Source organism: Phocoena sinus, chromosome 13 (assembly GCF_008692025.1).
Source record: "Phocoena sinus isolate mPhoSin1 chromosome 13, mPhoSin1.pri, whole genome shotgun sequence".
Lineage (NCBI taxonomy): Eukaryota > Metazoa > Chordata > Mammalia > Artiodactyla > Phocoenidae > Phocoena > Phocoena sinus.
The window spans coordinates 88,057,369-88,079,681 of NC_045775.1; the positions used below are offsets into that span (position 1 = coordinate 88,057,369).

The window sequence follows — 22,313 nt, forward strand, 5'->3', positions numbered from 1 at the left end:
TGTATGATACTAAATTCTCATTGAAATTACTCCACCATTCTTTAGTTTGAATGAGAAATAGCATTGTTAAAGAACATTTTCAGTAATCCTTGCTGTGCAGCTGTGACTTGAGGAGGGCACTTCTGAGATGAGGTGCTCATGGGAGACATAAAGGGAGGTAAATGGTTTGCCGTCTCTCTTGGTTTAGTGTATGTGTGTGTTATTTGCCACAGGAAGCATATGGAAAGCTACTAGATGTAGAAAACCGTCAAGACCAGCTGCGAGCCAAAGGTCTGTTTTCAGAAAAAACTAAAGCCAAGTAAGTTCTTTTTTGCATTAAAATATATGAGAAAATTAACTAAAAACATACCACTTATCATTGGTGTATTTTAGGCATACCTAAAGCCTAAAAATTTGTTCATTATTTCAGCATTAATCATTAAAATTCCAAATAATAGGTGATTTTTTTTTTGTTTGGGAGGATGTAAGTATTAAGGTTATTATTTTTATATTACTTCATTCTAGATTTGTATGTTAAGTGGCACTTACTGTATTTCAATATTATTTCTTTAGAATTTTTGTGTATGTAACTGTGCATTTATATGCCCGTAGATATACATATGTGTGTGTATGTGTGTGTGTGTGTGTGTGTGTGTGTGTGTGTTTTGTATTTGAAGGTTTGTGCTTCCATTTAGCAAACAGTGATAGATTAGATCCATCGACCTGACCAACCAGTTTTAAATTTGGGGCTGGTTATTCACATATTTCTTCCTATGCAAAAGACACAAGTTTTTGAATATACCTAGTTTTAGTTGTAAATACTACCCGTAACCTTTTATTTGGATTTCATTACTACTTTAGTCCATTGACAGATTAACTCTGTGTCTGTAACATACCCTTTAAAGTAAATTATGAAAAGCAAGCACAGTTTTAATTTTTGAGAAATCTAGTGACTTGAGTATCATCAGATGGGTTCCCCAATGCCACGTCTAACTCTGCGAATGGAACATTTGCTAGACTGGGTATCTTTTCTAAAGTAGATTGGGGAAATGAAATAATGTGTCTCAAAAAGCATTCACTTGGATGAAATTTTACAGCTATATAATACAAAAATGTGTTTCCCAATCAAGAATCGCTACTACTTGTGGGATCTTTTGTGATATAACTCATTGTATGGTTAATTTAAAAGAGAATATAATGTGATCTTTTAACAGAGACCCGATTGGCAGCAGATGGCTGATTAAGGAGGAACTGGAAGAAATGCTAGTGGAAAAACTGTCAGATCAAGATGTGAGTAATTAATCTTTTTAATTTAAGGGGACCTGTGCCGTAAGATTGTAGACATTTGCTGTATTTAGGATCCTAATAGTAATGTTCCTCAGAGGCAGGTGTTCATAAGACGGTTTTCCTTTTAAAACATGTGGAGCTGATTTCTGCCCTGGGAGGGTCAGGAAGGTGCCTGGTCCCCAGACCCTCCTCCACAAGTGCACTTGCATCCTCTGCCCCTTGTTCAGGGGCGCGTGGCAGGTGTCATTTTTCACCCCCTTCAGTAAAGTGGGTGCTAATTTTACAGGCTAATGATAAGCGTAAGGGGCTGTTACAGGTTAAGTAGGAGAGAAGTGAAGCGCATGGTTACCTTCCTGACTTACCAAATGCAGTATCCACACGGCCAGTATGTTTCATCGTGGAATCGGCAAAACTGCCTGTATCAGAATCACCTGGAATGCTGGTTACAAAATGCAGTTCCCAAGGTTCAGACCTCACGCAGAATTTCCATGGGTGTCACCCAGGAATCCACAGTTTCAGCAGGCTCCCCCAGTGAACGTTAAAGCCTAGGAATGTGGTGACCCCTGCTTTAGGTCTTAGTCTGATTCTGTTTTTGCTCGGTGTTCTACTATATGCCAGTATTATCACAGGAAATTTGATGTTTTAAATGTGTTGATGTTCTAATTTTAGATTATTTCTGGAAGATTGGAGTATAGAAAAATTTCACAAATTGTTCCAAGAAAGGTTTTTTCCTTCCGTGGCAGTGGGTAACATTGTTAGTACCTTGCTGCCGTGTAGATTTCAAGTCATATGCTTAAATTGCTCTTTTCTTCATTTAACATATTGAAGAAATTAATGTTTTGGAAAAGTTGCAATTTGCTTAACTAAGGTGTCGGGCATTTGGTGAGTTAAAGATCTGAAATTAATTTCTAATATCCTAACTGCCAAGTCAGTATCACTGCACGTGGATCCAACTGAAAAACCTCTCTTTGCTCCTTCATTGAATGAACCATTTCAGTGTTCCCTGTTTTCTGGCTGCTTTTATTTTTATAATACAGGTTTGTTTGTTTTCATTTTGAAAACATCCCAAGGACTTTGTTATAGGTGTGCAGCTATGAACACAAAACAACCAAATATATAGGTATCTTTGTACCTTGGGCAGCTGGCTGTTGGAAGAAATCCTGAAGCTGATGGCTGGTGTCAAGATGAGGAAGGCAGGGGTAGTCAGTGATGTCTTGAGCCATGATCCCAGTTCACAGGCAAGTCTGGGTCATACCTGTAGTTGCCTCCTTGTGTGTTCAAGGGTATTACAGCCGGTGCAGAGGAACTGAGAGCAGCTGAGGAAGGACAGGCCCGTGAATGAAGGTGATGGAGCTTTACCAGGCTGCGTACCACAGGTGGCTAGCAGTTCACTCTTCCTCAGACAGTTGCCTTCTCCAGTATTGCAACATCACAGGAAGCAATGATTGAAGCGGCCCTTTTAATCTTACTTGTGAGATTTTTATACATTTCAAATTATTAATGGCAGATTTTCACTGTAAAGGCAGTGGTAACAAAGATGAGTATGATTTTTAGGGTTGGCAAAACATAAATAAGGTTATCAAAGACTGGGTTTCACACTCCACGCTAAGGATCTCAAGTATCAGTTGTTTCCTTCTGCATAAACACTTCAGAGTGATTACTCTGGCTTCTAATTTTAAGGGGTTAATACCAAGTTGTTTACTTTCTAATCACATGTTCAAGAACTATTAAAAAAAATGCACTGAGTAGCAAGGGTAATTTATTTCAAGAGGTTGCCCTTTAAGTCAAGTATCTCTTGAATTTTTAAATAGCTTGATTGTTCGGTTTTAAAGGAAATCATAAACATTAAAGTAACACAGCTTGAACAGCTAAAGATACATTTGCCAAATGTATTATGAAATGTAGTTTAAGAGGTACGTTTTCTCAAAATCAGACTCTTCCCATTTTACTGTACGAAACTTGCTGGAAATTATTTATGAAGCGCCTCTTGATGCAGTTCTAAGAAGAGAGTAGAAATTATACTTAAAGATCATCTAAGTATTTTTTTGAAAGTGAATTTAAATTTCACCTTCATGTAATCCTGATACAGAGAAACGGATTTTTCTTTGAACGATAAATCTCTTTGTTTCTCGAAAGAAAAGATGGAGCGCTAACGGTACACAGGGGAAATGCTGTATCTGCGCGCTGTTTTAAAAGGAGCATGAAGTTGCGGAAGTGTCATCCTGTCAGAATTCATCAGGAAAAGCAGCATTGGAAAGATCAAGTATATAAAAGTAGAAAACATTTAGCAAATGCAATTACACTTGCGTCTCCTAATGAATTTTTATTGTCTGCAGTACGCACAGTTCATTCGGCTGCTGGAGAGGCTATCGGCGTTGCCGTGTGACGCGGCTGAAGAAGAATTTGTGGGCAGGTTCCGCAGGAGTGTAACCATTCAATCGAAGAAACAGCTGATTGAGCCTTTGCAGTATGATGAGAAGGGTGTGGCCTTCAGCACAGGCCAAGGTAACGCACCCGTGGAGAGAGAACACCCCCCCCACCCCGCCCGCCCGCCGAGGATTGGGAAATAGCTGGATGTTTATTTGCTCTTGCCCTTTGGTGTTCATTTTGTTTGTTTATTTTTGCTGCTGCTATGCTGGATTTCCGAATATTAAGGTTCTGTTGACGTTTTTAAAAACTGAACTTTAGGGCTTCCCTGGTGGCGCAGTGATTGAGAGTCCGCCTGCCGATGCAGGGGACACGGGTTCGTGCCCCGGTCCGGGAAGATCCCACATGCTGCGGAGCGGCTGGGCCCGTGAGCCATGGCCGCTGAGCCTGCGCGTCCGGAGCCTGTGCTCCGCAGCGGGAGGGGCCACGGCAGTGGGAGGCCCGCGTACCGCAAAAAAAAAAAAAAAAAGAAAAAAAAAAAAACTGAACTTTATAATGTTGCAAGAAAAAAATGTGGGCACATACCTACACAGTCATATTAACACTTTGTATTTTCATATTTTCAACTGGTAGAAACAACAAAATATAGGTTTCTTATAAAGGTTTAGGTTTCTAAATAAAGGTTTCTTATATTAAATGAAAATTTTCGGTGAATCTGCACGTCAGATGCCAAAACTACAGAACTTTAAAACTTTAGGTCCTCGACTCACATCTTCCTTGTAGGTGTACAGAGAGAGACATTTGACATGATGTAACTTTAAAGAATTGAGTTATTAAATGATATATCTGCAACTTTAAAAAATTTTACATCATTTCATTTTCAGTTAATATTTTCGAAGAAGTGTGGCCTTTCCTAAGGATTCCTTTTATTTCTACCAATTATACTTTATTATACTGTTCATATATTTTAAAAATTATACGATTAAGATATACTCTTATTAATTTAAAAAGAACACTATGTAAATTGATTTTTTAAATAATATAAATATGAATTACTTTGTTGAAACTAAAATCATTGTAGTGTTTCTAAAATGGGATTAAGGAACAAAATCACCCCATACTAAGCTTTATTACGTCAGTTATGGTGTAGTTTGCCTGTTCTATTTTTGTTTAACTTGTAATAATTATAGAACTTTCCTATATAGAGTGTTACATATTGTTATTCTGGGGGAAAAATGTAATGTAGTTTTGCCTCTGTCAAAGCATTGGGCCTCAAGATGTTCACTAATAGATGTCTTATATTTTTAAAGGTAACAGAAAGACTGCAAAGGCAAAAGTGGCTGTTTATGACCATGGAAGTGGGAGGATAGAAGTAAATGGGGTCGACTACCTGCTCTACTTTCCGGTGACTCAGGACAGGTGAGGTCTTTGTTTTGGTTTTGTTTTTAAAGAAAATGTACTTTATAGTATGTCCCGATCAACCAAGGCTTATGATTTTCTGATTATATTTGTCTGCATGATGATTTCTTTTAACTAGTAGAATATATCAAACTAGCTAGAGGGATGCTGTCACTATTTTTTATGCTGTTTTCCAGATCTTTAAAAAGCATCTTTAGAATTCCTCATTAACTGAGTCTTCCTCCCCTTTTCATCAGATCATACCGGAAGTTGAGTGTCTCGGGGTCTTGTGTTCTGAAATGCAGACTATGCCACCTCTGTTTCCTGGGTTTGGGGATGGGCAGCCGCAAAGCAACGAAGACCAACCTTGTTTGGCACTTACCGTCGTAAATATTAGAAAAAGTTCGCTTTATCACTTTGGACTTTTTTCTATTCACAGAAAATTTTATATATATATTTTGAGCAAGCAAAGAAACCTGACATTTATATATTAAAATAAGAGCTCATCAGGCTTTGTTTAGTTCCCATGGCTACATATGGCCGTTTTATTCTTTGAAATTTGTATCTCGTGGAGAAACAGACATTAATTATAAATAGGTGTTACAGCCCAACTCCACTAAATATGCCCATCTGAGATATGTTCCTTAGTCACTGGATAAGGCCTCTTCTTGAGATGGTTATGATTTTCCCAGTCGGTACTGTCATCCACAAGTCACAGCAGTTCTGCATGGTTAGTTCCTCTCTTCCTAATCTTCTCCTGGTTCCTGTAGTGGTGTTTAGGGTCAGAAGGGTTAAGGCTCTTACGATCCCAATGCTTATGTCAGGAAAGAGGACCGTGCCAGTGTAGTGTAAGCTTCTGGACGGAATAATTACTTCAGGAAATGTATGTTTATTTTATTTGTGTGTGTGTGTCAAGAAGTAGCCCACTCTCTGTTTAGTAGGAATTAAACTAATTCTGCCATCACCCTCTCAGGGAAGGCGATGGAGGAAGCTATTATTTGTCGTACCAAAAGCCAGAGAGCCCCGTAACTTCAGCATTGTGACTGCTGTAAGGAATGGCATTTGATCAATAACCGTCTGTTCATTTGTTTTCAGATATAACTCCTGATGATTTAATAGCAAGTCTCGATTTTGGCTTTATCTCACAATTAAGTTGCCCCCTTAGAACTTACTCTTCTTCAGTCTGATTCAGCAGGCGTTTGCTCAGGGTTGTCTGTGTGCCCAGTCTTGTTCTTGGCATTGCGAAGATACAAGAGCTATGTGAGATACGGTTTCTGTTGTCAAGAAACTCCCTATCTGATTGGGAAGCCTGAGGCTAGTCTTGGTGGGATAGGCACCCAAACCGCCTCACTGTCTTTCAGTAGTTGTCGGGATTTACGGCAGCCGTGCTACTCGGGGACTGGCCTTTCCTCCTGCACGAGTGGCTCACGAGCTTACAGATGAGCAGGGAGGTGACCACCGACCGGTAGTAGGGAGACGGCCGAGCCAGGAATGGGTGATCTTGATTCTAGGTCTGTTTTCCAGCTGTGTGAACTCAGCCAAGATGTTTAAAGGTCACCTCCCTGAATGGTAGGAGGGAGTTGGACTTGATGATCTCTGAGGTGCTCGCCTGAAGGTCAGTTAGAACTGCTTGCTTTTCTTTCCAGGGTCCTTTCTTTAGGCTGTTTTTACACAGGCATAGCAGACAGGTCATTGGGAGTGTCGCCTGTGTCCCTTCCTCGAGCTGTCAGAAATTTTGTGTTTGTTCATTCACTTAGCAGACGTTTACCACGCCGCGCCTGGCGCTGTGTGGGGTACACAGGGCAGTGCTTTCTGATTCGGAAAGGCCTTTGCTCTGTCACTCAGCCAGGGAAGCAACTCTTAATTGATCACCTGTGCAAAGGGAGTACGTTCCTCACGTGGCACTAACCGTGTAGTAGAGGAGACAAGCTAGCATCTTAAGCAGTCACGGAGAGATAAGAGCACGTGGCTCCATACATGTACCAGGTGACTCTATACATGCACCAGGTCAGGGGCTGCGCAGCTGGTGCCGTCGGAGTGGCATTCAGAGAAGATTGAAAGGAGGAAATGTTTTTTTTCAAAATAACTTTGATTATATAACAAAGAGCAAAATAAAATTGATTCTTTTAGCTCAGGATTTCATCTGAGATCACTGGGAGGAGAGATTTGTGAAGTATTTTCATGCCGTGTAACTGTCTTTGCATGTACTAGTGTGAGTCCAGATTAATTAAAACCAATAGGTGTGTGATGGTTTTCAACTGTACCCTTTGGGTGTTGCTGTCTCTCTTTATAGACTTAGTGTCGTGCTCAGTGTGCACCAGCTTCCTGACTGTGCAGACTTCCTCCTCGGGTCCTTTCTCGCCTTGACCACCCTGACTCAAGTGCTCTCATAGAGCCTGAATTTTTTTCCCCAAATTTTAGTCTCAGTTTTTTAATCTATATAAGCATCTGTTAGGGAATCTTAAAGTTTTAGGAATTAAAACAGATAAATGTTTAAGCTCCCAAACGAGTAGGTGAGCAGGGCTTCTCTTAGTAACATCATCACCCACGTCACTCACCTGCATAGCCGTGTCAGGCAGCGTGGGCCTGTGACGTGCCAAAGACGGTTCCTTAGGTTCCATACTGACCTCGGTGTCCTTGCTGGAAGTGGCAGGGTTAGATTATCAGCCTCTAAATTTTCTTTAGCTCTTATAACATAGCTATTTATAATATCGTTGACTCTTGAACAATGTGGAGATAGGGATTTTCCCAGCACAGTGGGAAATCTGAGTACAACCTTACCGATGGCTCTTTGTACCGAGTTTCCTCATCGAGGGATCCGACCACTGTGGACGGTGTAGGTCTGTAGTATTTACTGTTGAAAACAATCCACGTGTCAGCAGGCCTGCGCAGTTCAAACCCATGTTGTTCAAAGGTCAACTGTAGGACTACTTTTGTAGCATCCCTGTTTTTTATTTGGTTACTTTGGAACATTTGTTCAAAGAAAACAATACTAGATTTAGGTCGTTTCTTACCTGTTTTCTATTGTAGGACTTGTTTCATTCCTGTTGGAACAGCATCCCTGTTGAAGCAGTATTGTTACAAGTTGCAGTTAACTCTGCCCTTCCGAGCTCTTGTTGTGTCCACCCACACCGGCCGGGGCTTGCTCCACTAGTGTGCAGGCCAAGGGGTAGCATCCACCTCTCAGCCTCACTGTGTGACGCTAACCTGTACTTGGGGGTCCAGAAAGCTGCAGTGTCAGACCAAGCAAGCAAACGCGATAGTCAATATTCGTCAGCTTTTCTAAGTAAAATTCATAAGAGCTGTCAAGGCAAAAGCAGTCCCTTGTTTGTGAGTGAGAAGAGGGTCCAGGGCAGTCTGCCTGCTCCAGCCTCTGGTTCTGGACCGCATGGGTGCTCACTGGCTGTGGAGGGAAGCGGGCCTGACTGGTCTGTGGGGTGTCACCTGGCAGGACCCTGCAGCCGAGGGAACTGCAGGCGGAGTGCGTGTCTCAGTGGGAAAATGTCAAGTGTGGTTTCGGTGACTTTAAAACTCACGGCGTCAGGACGAGCACAAAGCTCATACGGACGCAGCATAGTTCACTTTGCTCAGGGACCCCACCGGCACTTGATAGTCGCTTGGGCAGACCTGTTAATACTGCATCTGGTCATTGAGTCCGGAGAGGTGGATTCAGTGGATTGAAGGAGTTCTGCCAGCTTTGACTTCGTTACGAGGTTATGTTCAAGCCTCACAAGACTCTCGGGAGGCAAGCAGGGTCAGCAGACAGCCGGGGTGTGCCGCTGTACCCGAGCAGAGGGGCCTGACCCTGCTCTCCCAGAGCATCTGCGTGGCGGAGACGCTAGCGTTTCTGCGTCTGCTGTGGGTCTCACACACGCCCAGAATGTGAGCAGCCTGTAACGTTGTGTGTCTTCGCAGCGAACTTAACTCCACCTCTTGTGCTGTGCCTTAGAGAACAGCTGATGTTCCCTTTCCACTTCCTCGACCGGCTTGGAGAACACGACGTGACCTGCACGGTGTCGGGGGGCGGGCGGGCGGCGCAGGCGGGGGCCATCCGCTTGGCGACGGCGAGAGCCTTGTGCAGCTTTGTCACCGAGGACGAGGTCGAGTGGATGCGCCAAGGTGCGAGTTCAGGGCTGGGGGCGGGGGGCCGGGGGACCCTCGAGTCTGCCTCCGACTCCGTTTTGTGTCCGGCACGTGAGCGGTGGCTTTTGTTTTATTACAGAAATTTGTAATCGTTATTCGATTGAATGATGGAACCCCTAAGGTGTTTCTCTCCAGAGTTATTGGAGATTCCTTTTCCACTGTGATATTAGTTGGAATTTTATTTCCCTTACTCACTCTGTGTGACCCTGTCACCTAGCCGTGAGTTCCGGAGTCTCTGCACAGGGGGAGAAGGGTTCTACGATCAATATGTTCGTTAGGGCCCTGCGTCCGCATTTCACAGTCGGGGCAGCTCTAGCTGAGGAGTGTCTTCCCACCTTTTGTGAAGGAGGAAAGCACTGCGGGCACTCCCGACCAGCCGTGTGGCCTCAGCAAGGCCCCCGGCGCCTCTGGGTCCAGGAGCCCCTCTGGGCAAGTGACGTGGGCCCTGCCCCTGCCCTCCCACTGCGCTGCTGGGGTTCTGATCCCACGCTGCAGATAGGGCCACCTGTAGCTTAAGCAAGTTCATTTTTTTAAACCTCTAAAAATCCATTTGCCTATAAACAGTTCACCATTTTGTAGGACTCATATCTAGTCATTAAAATCATTTGATAGGACCTCACTTAACAATTCTGCTAGTTTTGAGTTTCTGTGCATATTGAAAAGTAATAAAGCATCATTACTTATCATTTAAACTAGAAATTAGACAGGTCTTGTTTGCATTCCGCACAAAACGTTGTGTTATTCCACATCCCCTAAGTACAAGTAAATGCAAGAGCTGTGGGTATATGACAAGTGTAAAATGTGAATTTTGCCTTTGCTGTGTGGCCATTGAAAGTACCTTAATAACATACAGAAACCTCACATACAGTGAAGAGAAGTGCTAGTGCTGGAAAGGTGAAAAAGTGAGAAACTCCGGTCTGTTTACATATTTATAAACACAGTTAAAGAGTTTTCTCGTCGCTGGTGTTCTTGTGGTAGTTACCAGCATCCCACGTCTGGGCCGCCACTGGGCACACCCATCGGGGCCGTACGCTGAGAGTGACTCGGTTATTGCTCAGCAGTTGTAATTACTCCTGACGGTGGGAGACCGGGAGCTTCCAGTCTAAACTGACTTTACTCTTCTGGAACCAATGCCTTGTGCTGAGAGCACAACTCTAAAACCTTTTTTAGATTCTGAAACAAAGTACCAAGAAATATTATTATCACACAAATTAGAAAAATAAGTTTCTTTTCTCAGATACGTTCGATAAGTCATATATTATGTGTCGGTATATTCACGGGCACTGTTACTGTATGGTGTCTGTATACTTCCACACACTTCGCCACCCAGGAAGTTTTTCTTTTCTCCCTCTTAAAACTTGCACATCTGTAACAGTAGGTGTGCCGGGCAAGTTCCCTGGCAGTGAGTAGCGACTGGCACAGCAGAGCAGCTTTGTCTTAAGTTGAACAAGTTTAAAAACCAAAAGGGAGTCATATCTCTCATAGGAGAAGAAAAGCAGACTCAAGTAATGTGCCTGGTGTTTGCCTCAGGAGTTGGGGAGATAGCTTAGGAGCGTGAACGCAGACTGCTGTCCTGAGTTGTACATGAGGCTGGGAACTGCTTGCGGGCCTGGGTGCTCTTCCTCTGACGGCAGGAGCTGCCGGTCCAGGCGCTTCTCCTGCCTTCCTGCGCTTTCCATGGTTCATAAAGGCGTCTCTTTTTATGCTGCAGCGGGACTGCTTACTGCCGATCCCCGTGTCAGAGAGCGGAAGAAGCCGGGCCAGGAGGGAGCCCGCAGGAAGTTCACCTGGAAGAAGCGCTGAGTGTCTGGGCGGGAAAGGAGGGGGCGCTGTGCGCCTGGCACGCGGCGGACGCGCAGGAGGCAGGCGCTGGCCGGGTGAAGCAGCACCGTCACACCTTGGAGTTGGGAGCTGATTTGTGCTAAATGCAATGTCGTAAAGGTTACCTTCTCAAAATCATTATTTAAAACTGCTTAGCTTTGTTCTGCTGCTTTACTTTTAAAACTTTTTCAGAAGAGAGCTTTAGAAGCATAACTCAGAATCTTGGCACATTCGACATGAAAGGAGCATTCAGCAAAATCCAATCAAGAGACCGCCTTTTGCGGACGGCAAGTCCCAGCCCCACACATCTGACCCAGCAGAGCCGCACTGCTAACTTAATGACAGGACGGACTTGGACTCACTCGTTTTCCCAGAGAGCAGTTGTTACAGCATATCTTTCAAAACCGAGGGATGAGAGTCCTTGTTGAGAAGAGTGAAGCCCGTGGAGCGTCTTTGTCAGGAGCCCAGCTGAGTCTCTGCGGAGGACAACAGGCCAGTCCCCCCCTCCAAGCCCCCTGCAACCACCATTCCACTCTCTGTTTCTGAGTGTGACTTTTTTTTTTTAAAGATTCTACGTATAAGTGATACCACGCCTGAGTTTGCCTTTCTCTTTCTGGCTTATTTCCTTAGCATAGTACCTTCCAAGCTGGGTACAGACTTGCGGTCACAGTATGAATTAGTTCTGAGGATCTGGCTTTGGCGTGTCGTGAAACCTCAAAGTAGTTCCAGGGATCTATACATGCGTCACTTTTTCTGGGCTACGTAGTTCCATTGCTCTCACAAGATGCCCAGAGCGGTCCCTCCCTATGATACTGAGAACCACGGGCATGAGGAGGGTTTGGGGGGGGTGGTTTAAGGACAATAAGTCCGCCCTTTGTGCGCAGCCCTAGATCCAGCAGGTGAAGCAGACACCATGGTGAGATCTTGGGCCTGACCTGGTGGGAGCAGGGGTCAAGGGTATTGGTCATAATCTTTGTCTGGCTAGGAGGAGGGTTACATGAGTGTCCACTTCACTGTACCTTTCAAATGTGATACGTGTGATTTTTATTATGAACCATTTTATGATAAAAGTGAATGAAAGACTACCGTGAGTTGGGATGTAGGAGCTCGAGAACAGTCTCCGGGGGCAGCTGACCTCCTCACAGCTGGGTGGTCGCTTGTGAGGAGGGGAGCACAGCAGCCCCTGTCCCAGGGTTAGAGGGTTCAGTAAAATCCACAGGAGCCGTGGAGCCCAGAGCAGCTCCCCTATCAGTGTGGGTTGTGATTTTCCTCAAGAAACCCCTCCTTAACCGCTGTCGTTTGCTTAAACCCAGGCGCACAGGATCTCAGTTGGACGAGGGAAGGAGTGGGGTCATGGGGTAAGCAGGCAGTTTCCTTGAAAAAGAATGACACTTCACTGCCTTGACTCCTCACAAGAAACAAACACGGTGCTGTACGCGGGGTAGCTGAGTGCTGGAGACCGAGTGTCTCCATGTATCTGTTAAGACGTCCAGGCTACACTCGATTCAGCAGCCCCACTGACACAGGTGCTCAGCCCTCACACACCACGGGAGGTGGCAGCCGGTGAGGAGCTCTCAGTGTTTATAAGGAGGGCCAGCACCTTGTGTTTGCACGAGTGTTGATGTCAAGCAAGCGCCTCTACCAGGAAGCCTGTGAGCCATTCCTCCAAATTAACAGTCAAGGGGCCATAAAAATCATCATCATCTCACAGAAATACTGCCACCTTCTTTGGTGACCAACTTTGTGGGCTACAGAAGATTTTCTTCTTATTGTAAGCCTTTGGTTAAGACACCATGAACTCATTACTGAAAGTTGAAAGTAATCTTTGAGCACTACGCTATAAAAACTACTGAGCTTCAGCACTGAGCAAAATATTGTCAGAATTTTTTTGTCATTTCTCGGAAAATATAAATTACTATAGAGGTGCAAAATGTGGGGAAAAAAACAATTCAAGTCATATCAGTGTATTCCTTCCTTCAGCACAGGCCATTGGCTTTTTAAACCAAATAATAACATTTATAATATATATTTCAAAAAAGGAACCATAAGGTAGAATTAGGTATTTCATTAGAATCAGAAGGTATTTAAAGGCCATGATTTTTGGAGTGAAGGCCTGCTTTAACCATGTGTTTCCAGACGTCTTGGGGCCTTGCTGCCTGGAGGGGGGGCCCCTCCCAGGGTTAGTGGGTCCCTGGCCACAGTAAACCACATGCCTGCCGCGTGCCTTTCAGGCAGTCACTTGCTGGCCTGTTGGCCTCCTCATACCTGATCCTGATAAAACCTGGGTTTTACATAGGGCCTCAGCCTTTCAGGCACTGTTCCTGCAGTAGCAGAATACGGGGTCCTGGTCTTGCTGTGTTAGTGCTTTTTCTTACTCAATTTTTATTCATCGGACATTTATTTATTTAACAAGTTATAAATACAAACCAGACAGGTTCCTTCTAGGAAATTTTCTTTAACGGATGGGAGGAGACCCCTTTAATAAAGTGGTAAATTCCTGTTACTTTTCATGAAATCACTGCTACTTTAGCTTTAACAAAAGTTAGGACCACTTTTGGATCTTCTCTGAAAACTGTTCACGGGAACTCCAAATTTATTCCTTTTTCATTTTCCCAAGACTTGATTGTACTTCTCTTAAAAATGATTGAAACCTCCGCGGGGGAGCCAGCCTCACAGTGTGAGGTCCTCCTCTCCAAGTCGAGAATGCAAGATTCACACAAACTCTCCTGATGGCGTTTCGAACCCTGTAGACTTCTCCGCCGAGGAGACTGTCGTCACTGTTCCCGCTCGGGGTCCCCCACTATCACACTGAATTTTGTATTGCCTTGAAGTGAGGGGAGGGTGGTAGAGGAGAGGCGTGTTTCACGGCGATTCGCAGATAAAGGAAAGGGAGCTGGACACTGCACATCGGTAGGTGGTTGTGTTCGGCTGTATGAGGACCTGTCGGTGGCAGGTGGCAAGAACCTCAGACTTGGGCTGTCTTTACACTGAAAAGGGAGACATTGGGAGGCTCTCAGGGTTTCTGGGCTGGGCGGACATCCTGCAGGATGGGGGCCGTGTCCCAGGTCTCCCGGGCGCTCGGCTCCCAACCTGGCCTCTCACTTCTCGGGGTTCTTCCGACAGACTAGGGAGCTGGGGCCACTTCGGACCAAGGGAAGCTCCCACGGCAGCAGTGGTGGAGCGGGCGCAGGGGCAGTCCTAGCAGACAGCCGGTCCCGTCCCTGAAGGTGGGACTTGTGCCCCAGGGTCAGGCCTGGGTCGCTGCGGAGCTGTGCAGAGTGGTCGCCACCGCAGCTGTCGGGGCCCCTCACCGCTAAGGAACGCTGGCCTCCACCCGCCTCCCCAGGCTCAGCCCTGCCTGCAGAGCCCCCCAGCCGCGCCGCCCCTCCGCTGCCTGGTGCCCGTGAGCGGCCCGGCCGCTGTCCCCAGCACCCTTTCCTCCCCTGCCGTCTGTTCCTCCCCAGCCCGAGCTCGCGGGCGGTGCGGGTCTGTGCGTGTTTCTCCCTGCAACAGAGGCAGCGGGAGGATTCTGCTGTCTGTGCCCAGCGCCCCCTCACGCCAGGCTCGGGAGTCAACATTCCCCCTGGGGGAGGGACGCCACTACCGACCCCTCGCTCAAACGTTCCGATAGCTCAGGAGGTGGGGTCTGCCTGCTCATCTTCCTTGCACGTCTGGATTCTTCCATCAGTGCATGGCGTCTTTACTGGTGGCTCCTCTGGATCCCCCTGGAAGGGGGTTACAAAAAGTAGTCAACAGAGTTTTTGTCCTCAAAGCTTAGAATTTGCGTCTCTAATTAGAAAAACAACAAACACAGAGAAAACAATTAGAAGGCAATTAGGTCCTGCTGAGAAGTGTTGACTGAGCAGTAATGACACGGAGCTGAGGACGGGACCTCACCTGGCAGGTCGGCTGGGAGCTTCTGCGAGGCCTGGGGTGACACGTGCTCCGGAGACCACCGCCCTCCACCCACACTGAGTCACAGCCCTCTGGTCTGAAAGATGGGGGCAGGATCCCTGCTTTCCAGGGCTCCGCGGACCACTCAGACCTGGGGTGAGACACCTGGCGGTTTCCGAGACAGCAGGTCCTGCTGACTCTCCGTTGCCAGTGTCGACCAAAAACGTCAAAACTGCCTCGAGGAGGACGTGAGCCCTGCCCGGCGGGCAGCATTCAGAGATTGCGCCCCAGTTACTCTTGGTAGCCGCCCCCCTGCACATCCCCCGGGGCCTTGTCTTCCTGAGGGAAGAAGTGACAGGGAGGCAGTGCCAGCTGCGTTTCGGTCTGAGCTGCGCCGTGGGCATCCCTGCATCCCGAAGACGGGCTGGCCTCAGCCGGCCTGGCTGGAATGCCTGTGGACGTTCCCTCTTCCAAGGGCCCTTCTGGACCTGGCTTCTCTTCTCCCCAGCCGGCTGCCCACGGGTGCTGACAGGAGCGTCAGCCAGCTGCAGCCTGACACCCGGGTGCTGGAGGCTTTCTGTAGAAACATCTCTGCGCACGAATACCGTTCAAGCTAGAGGGCCTCCCATACGCCACCAGCACTGGCTCTCTTTCAAGATGATATGAATGTAAACTTTGTAAAAACTCTCATCCATGTTGGAGCAATGGAATTAGGTGAAAACAAAGGCTCCTCACCCTGCAAAGGCAGCGTATACAAGAGGACCACCCTGTAATGCTGAGGGGTTCCTGGAACCCCGGAAGTCCGTTCCTGGCCTGAGGGTCTCCACAGCGCCTCGTTGAGAATGCCCATTCAGTTCATGACAAGGATGGGACGAATTCAAAACTTTATGGTCATCTCAATTTTAGTTTCTGGGTTTCTTGTTCCTACCTTGAAATTACTTGTTTAAAGAGCACAGTGGGCTCATTTTGGTCTATATATAGGCTTCCTAAACAGAAGCTCCAGTATCGTGTGGGATGGGATGGGCGTTTCTGACTACCTGTGCGGCATCGCCCTCTGAGGTCTCCCCTGCCAACCACCCTCCTGCGCTCCCTGCCCCTCCTCTCCCTGTCCACCCCCTGCATTGGGATCTGCGGGGTCCATAGGGCAAGGGGCCAGCTCACCACCGTCATCTTGCCTTCATGTCCACATACTGCCTCAGAGACTCCCCGGCATGTTGGGAGAAATCACTTTGGACCTCAGAGGGTTTGCAGGGAGAATCTGGAGACCTACAATAAGCCACCCAAACTCCAAAGCGGATCTTTAAGTTACAAACTTAGCTGTCCCCACAGAGTGGAACCCACTCGTGGGTCACACAGATGAGAATTGAGATGTCCTGCTGGGCAGAGTGCATGACACAGGGCGGTTTGAGAGGTGACAGACAGGAGTGGCTCGGAGGGAATGGCTGGGTATTTCTAAAACATCTAGTGTGTGTCTGTTACTACTCATTTCATCGTAGTACCGTCTTTCAGAATATTCTTCAATGATTTACTTAACTTCAGAGCTCAATAAATAGAGTAACAGTGACTTGCTTGTGGTTTAGGAAATCTGTTTCCTTTAAATTAGAAACATTGAACATTGAACAGTGCATACTTTTAATCTGATCAGGCGAGTGAACCCTAGCCTTAATGTTAAGGTGCTGCGGGCCGCCTGAAAGGAATGCTGCCTGCCCGTACCCTGCTTTTAACCCAGTGAGGTAAACCCTCGGGGTTGGACCTCTAACCCACGGAACTGTAAGGCAGTACATTCGTGCTGTTTTTCAGCCATGGTGCTTGTGCTTGGTTACAGCAGCCCTAGAAAAGTAATACAGGGGACTTCCCTGGCGGTCCAGTGGTTAGGACTGCACTTCCAGTGCAGGGGGCATGGATCCCTGGTTCGTTGGGGAACTAAGATCCCACGTGCCGCGTGGCACGGCCGAAAGAAAGAAAGTAATAATAGGTGTGAGCATAGGGTATTGTCGGAGATGAGGCTGGCGCAGGAACTCAGAGGTCCCCGAGCGAGTCAGGAGGCAGGGCTTCTGGAAGAGATCTGCGCACTGAATCCCCGATGGAGCTCGGGGGACAGCCTTCCCTTAGGACGTTTCTGCAGCCAGTGCCCGAGGGAAGGCCCGTTGGGGCAATTTTACACCATCTAATGGCTCTGCCAGCGAAGACTTGCTTATCTTGGGAAACATATTCTGGGATGTGCGAATTTTAAACCAAAAAATGAAAGTTTATTTTCCCACACACGTTACTCTGTGCGCCTCTCTCCTGGACGGCTGGACTGGGCGTGGCTGCCTGGAGCCGGCTGGGTTTCAGGATGTGCCCTGCGTGGGGCCTTGATAGCACTTCCAGCCTAGCTCCCGGGCGCAAAGCGGGCTGACGCCTTCCAGAGCGAAGGCGCGGGGTCCCTCGCAGACCCCTGCGCTCTTCCATTTACCCAACAGATACTGATATACGCAGCCCCACGGTGAGTGCTGAGGAGGTTTAGGGAGCAGAAACAAAAGCTTGCGTGCCGGCTGGGGGGACGATGAAGTGTTACGTGGCTGGCCTTGCGCGTGGTGGAGGGTGCCCTGGAGCAGGGAAGGGGGGTTGGGACTGGCACAGCGGGGGGGTGCAGATGTTGCAGGGAGCCCTGAAGGCAGCAAGGAGTAAGCATCTTACACGTGGCACCGGAGGGCCCCGGTCGAGGGGCTGGCCTAACGCCAAACCCCGGGAGCTGGCAGGTGTGGGCGGAGCAGAGGGAGGAGGATAGTGAGAGGACAGGGCAGAGGGGGGCGGGGTGACGGGGAGGGCTGGAAGGCCATGGTTTCCCTGGCAGCAGACGGGAATCACTGCACGTTCTGAGCGGAGGTTGGCGCGCCCTGTGTGTGCATTCGACCATCCTCGTGTTCAGGGGGCACTCGGGGCCTCGGGTGGAGCAGGGAATTCAGGCAGGAGGCAGTGCACCGCGTCAGGTGACGTCGCTGATGGCTGGGACCAGAGTGCAAGAAGCAGAGCTGGAGAGAGGGCTCAGACCCTGGGTTTTGAAAGCTTAAGTCCAAGATCAAGTCACTCGTGAAGTATGTGAAGTGTATGTCATCCCATCCCGTTACTTTGTCAAGCTGACCCGTAACTACCAGGTCAGTGAATAGTGTAACCCCTATGGCGATCAGTTGAAGCGTAGTAACCCAATCCCGTGTGGAGGGAAAATTTTGAAGGTTAATAATGAGATGAGAGACAAGTGAATAAGAAAGAAGGGGATGTTTCATCAGTGTTCTAGATCGTGGTTCTCAGATGGGCATCAGAGTCGTCTGGAGGACTTAAGACACGTTCTGGGCCCACCCCCGCCCCCCAAGTTTCGGCAGGAGGCCTAAAGCAGGCATTTCTAGCTGAGTTTGCATGTCCAGCTAGTTCCAGGAGATGCGGCTGCAGCCGGTCCGGGGATCACACACAGGGAAACCCTGCTGCAGGTGTGAAGTGTCCTCCGGAAGGGGCAGCAGAGGGGAGCTTAGGGCTCTTTCCGTCCAGCTGTCACCAGCCGGAGGCTTCCCCAGGGAGGCCGCGTGCGCGTGCTGGACAGTGAGAGACCACGGGCCCCAGGGGTCAGGAGCCTGACTCGGGGTCTCATTGGTGTGCAACCTCTGACACCCCCCGCTTTAACAGAGGTCCACAGAGGTTACCCTAATTGCTGGGTGAAAGGATTCCGAGTTTTTATTCATGCTAACGTGATCAGATACGGACTAGCTCTCATTCCTGAATTGTGTTGAGACGTTGATTCATTTGAAGTGAAAAAAGCAAGTGGTAACTATTTCTCTTCTAGCAAAGAATATTCATGTATTACATGCCTGTATTTGACTTATAAAATGTATGTGTCTAGATATTTTTATGCCCGTATTTGACTTATAAAATCTGTTTGTGTCCAGATATCTTTATGCAGTGAAATTATTGATTATCTTTTACTTTCTTCTTTCATGTGTGGTTTGAACTTTTTAAAGCTCATTCATAACGTTTATAACAGAAAATAGTGAATTTCGCCTTGAAGTGTCCAGATTTCTAGCGACTAGTACCCTGGTTTAACCACCAGGTGGAGTAGTTTACAACCGAATAGGCTACTCGATGCAGAAAAGGCACAGGGGGTGAGATTCCCGCCCTCTTCCCTAATTTCATCCAGGTGATTCCTGTACGCTGTAATGCCCCTTGGAAACATCAGGCATACTAATTATATTTTTAAATCTGGCTATTGCAGATGAATCTCTAAATTCTGATTTATGTTCCACATGCTTACATTTGAATTTATAATGATCTCACTTATTAAATTGATTCCCTTTTATTATATTAGCTTCAGGTGTACAACATAATGATTTGATATTTGTACACAGGCACACCTCCTTCTATTGTGCTTCCCAGATATTGCATTTTTTATGTATGTATACAAATTGAAGGTTTGTGGCAACCCTGCATCCAGCAGGGCTGTTGGTGCCGTTTTCCCAAAGCATTTGCTCTCTGTGTATTTCTGTCACATTTTAGTAATTGTCGCAATATTTCAAACTTTTTCATTATTACCATATTTGTTAGGGTGATCTGTGATCTTTGACGTTACTATATTGTAATTGTTTGGGGGGCCCACGAGTCACACCCATGTAAGATGGTGAACTCAATGGATAAATGTGTGTGTGTTCTGACTGTCCACCGACCAGCTGTTCCCCATCTCTCTCCCTGTGCCCGGGCCTCCCTGCTCCCTGACACACAACAGTATTGAAATTCGGCCAGTTAGTACCCTACAGTGGCTTCTAGTGTTCAGGTGAGAGGAGGTTCACGCATCTCTCACTTTAAATCAAAAACTTGAAATGATGAAGCTTAATGAAGAAGGCATGTCGGAAGCCGAGGCAGGCCGAAAGCTAGGGTTCTTGTGCCAGACGGTTAGCCAAGTTGTGTGTGCAGAGGAAAAGTCCTTGAAGGAAATTAAAAGTGCTGCCCCAGTGAACACGCACAGACATAAGAAAGCAAACAGCGCTATCGCTGATGTGGAGAAGGTTGTAGTGTCTGGATAGAAAATCCTAACAGTCACAACAGTCCCTTAAGCCAAAGCCTACTCCAGAGCAAGGCCCTAACTCTTTAATTCTGTGAAGGCTGGGAGAGGTGAAGAAGCTGCAGAAGAGAAGTTTGAAGCGAGCAGGTATTAGTTCATGAGGTTTAAGAAAGGAAGCCACCTCCATAACATAAAAGTACAAGGTGGGGACTTCCCTGGCGGTTCAGTGGTTACGACTCCACGCTTCCAGTTCAGGGGGCACGGTTTGATTCCTGGTCGGGGAAATAAGATCCCACATGCCACGCAGCGAGGCCAAAAGATCTTAAAAAATAATAAAAAGTGCAAGGTGAAGCAGAAAGTGCTGATGTAGAAGCTGCAGCAACTATCCAAAGGATCTAGCTAAATAACTAATGAAGGTGGCTACCGTAAACAACAGATTTTAAGTGTAGGTGAAACAGCCTTCCATTGGAAAAAGATGCCATCTAGGACTTGCATAGCTAAAGAAGAGAACTCAGTTCCTGAACTCAGAGCTTCAAAGGACAGGCTGACTGTCTTGTTAGGGGCTAGTGCAGCTGGTGACCTTAAGTTGAAGCCAGTGCTCACTTACCATTCTGAACATCCTCGGGCCTTTAAGAATTACGCTAAATCTACTCTTGCCTGTGCTCTGTAAGTGGAACATGACAACACATCTGTTTACAACACGCTTTACTGGATACTTTAAGCCCGCTGTTGAGAACTACTGCTCAGAAAAAAAAGGTTCCCTTCAAAATACTACTGCTCGTTGACAACGCACCTGGTCACCCCAGAGCTCTGATGGACATGGAAAATGAGATTAATGTTGTTTTCATGCCTGCTAACACAGCCTCCGTTCTGCAGCCCGTGAAATTACTCAAGGAGGAATTTTAACTTTCGAGTCTTATCATTTAAGAAATACATTTATAAGCCTATAGCTGCCACAGACAGGGATTCCTCTGATGGATCTGGCAAAGTCAACTGAAAACCTTCTGGAAAGGATTCATCATTCCAGACGCCATTAAGAACGTTCCTGGGGCTTCCCTGGTGGCGCAGTGGTTGAGAGTCCGCCTGCTGATTCAGGGGACGCGGGTTTGTGCCCCGGTCTGGGAAGGTCCCACATGCCGCGGAGCGGCTGGGCCCGTGAGCCATGGCCGCTGAGCCTGCGCGTCCGGAGCCTGCGCTCCGCAACAGGAGAGGCCACAACAGTGAGAGGCCCGCGTACCGCAAAAAGAACGTTCCTGATTCATGGGAAGAGGTCAAAATATCAACATTAACAGGAGTTTGGAAGAAGTTGATTCCAACCCTCATGGATGACTTTGAGGGGTTCGAGACCTCGGTGAAGAAAGTCACTGCACATGTGGTGGAAACAGCAAGAGAACTAGAATTAGAAGTGGAGCCTGCAGATGTGGCTGAACTGCTGCATCTCAGGAGAAGACTAACGGACGAGGGGTCGCTTCTCACGGATGAGCAGGGAAGTGGTTTCCTGAGTCGGAATCTACTCCTGATGCAGTTGCTGTGCAGACTGTTGACGTGACGGCAAAGGATTCAGAATATTCCATAAGCTTAGTTGATGAGGCCGCAGCAGGGTTTGAGAGGACTGACTCCAGTTTTGAAAGAAGTTCTACTGGGGGGAAGATGCTATCAAACAGCATTGAAGGCTGCAGAGAGATCGTTCAGGAAAGGAAGAGTCGTCAGTCGATGTGGCAGACTTACTGCTGCCACCCCCCAGACCAGTCAGCAGCCATCAGCACCGAGGCCAGACCCTCCAGCAGCAAAACGATCAGGCTCACTGAAGGCGCAGGTGATGGTTAGCAATTTTTAGCAATAAAGTATTTCCTAATTAAGGCGTGTGCATTTTTTAGACATAATGCTACACTTAGTAAAGTATAGCATAAACATAACTTCTACATGCACTGGAAAACCCAACATTTTGTGTGACTCGCTTTACTGCAATATTCACTGCACTGCGGTGGTCTGGAACCGAGCCCACGGCGTCTCCGGGTCTGCCTGTATATGACAGAATGATCACCACAGTAAATCTGGCTCACATCTGTCACCACGCATAGTTACCAGGACAATTATTCTTCTTGTGATGAGGATAACTTGAGTCCTCTTATGAAAGGTGGATTGCTGGAAAAGACCGGAAGCCGAGTCGCAGGACTTGGCAGCAGTGTCTCGCAGGGAGGGAAGGAAGATTCCTGCAGACAGGAGGCCGGACACCCCTGCTTCCTCCTCCAGCCTCTGCCCCTGGGATAGACCGGCTTCCCTCTGACTGCGAGTTGCTATTTCAAAACATACATTTACATCAGTGTTTTGAGTATTAATAAACTCTCTAAATGCTAGTTTACAAAAAAAGGAAAAAAGTGGAGAGAATTTAACTCAA

The 22,313-nt window shown here is 47.1% G+C and overlaps 1 protein-coding gene across 5 annotated transcripts in view; it reads left to right on the forward strand.

The window, feature by feature from the left end:
- The window catches only part of MRPS9 (mitochondrial ribosomal protein S9), a 113,248-nt gene that overhangs the window by 33,347 nt on the left and 57,588 nt on the right, over window positions 1-22,313 (forward strand). For 2 of the 5 annotated variants that reach the window (XM_032653159.1, XM_032653160.1), the window contains exons 6-9: window positions 213-298; window positions 1,194-1,269; window positions 3,603-3,771; window positions 4,944-5,052. In XM_032653159.1, coding sequence (XP_032509050.1) covers window positions 213-298; window positions 1,194-1,269; window positions 3,603-3,771; window positions 4,944-5,052 — 440 coding nt within the window. Of the gene's footprint in view, window positions 1-212; window positions 299-1,193; window positions 1,270-2,548; window positions 3,772-4,943; window positions 5,053-8,980; window positions 9,151-10,885; window positions 18,811-22,313 lie in introns of those variants that run through there. The other 3 variants (XR_004352896.1, XM_032653157.1, XM_032653158.1) reach the window with 3 other exon arrangements.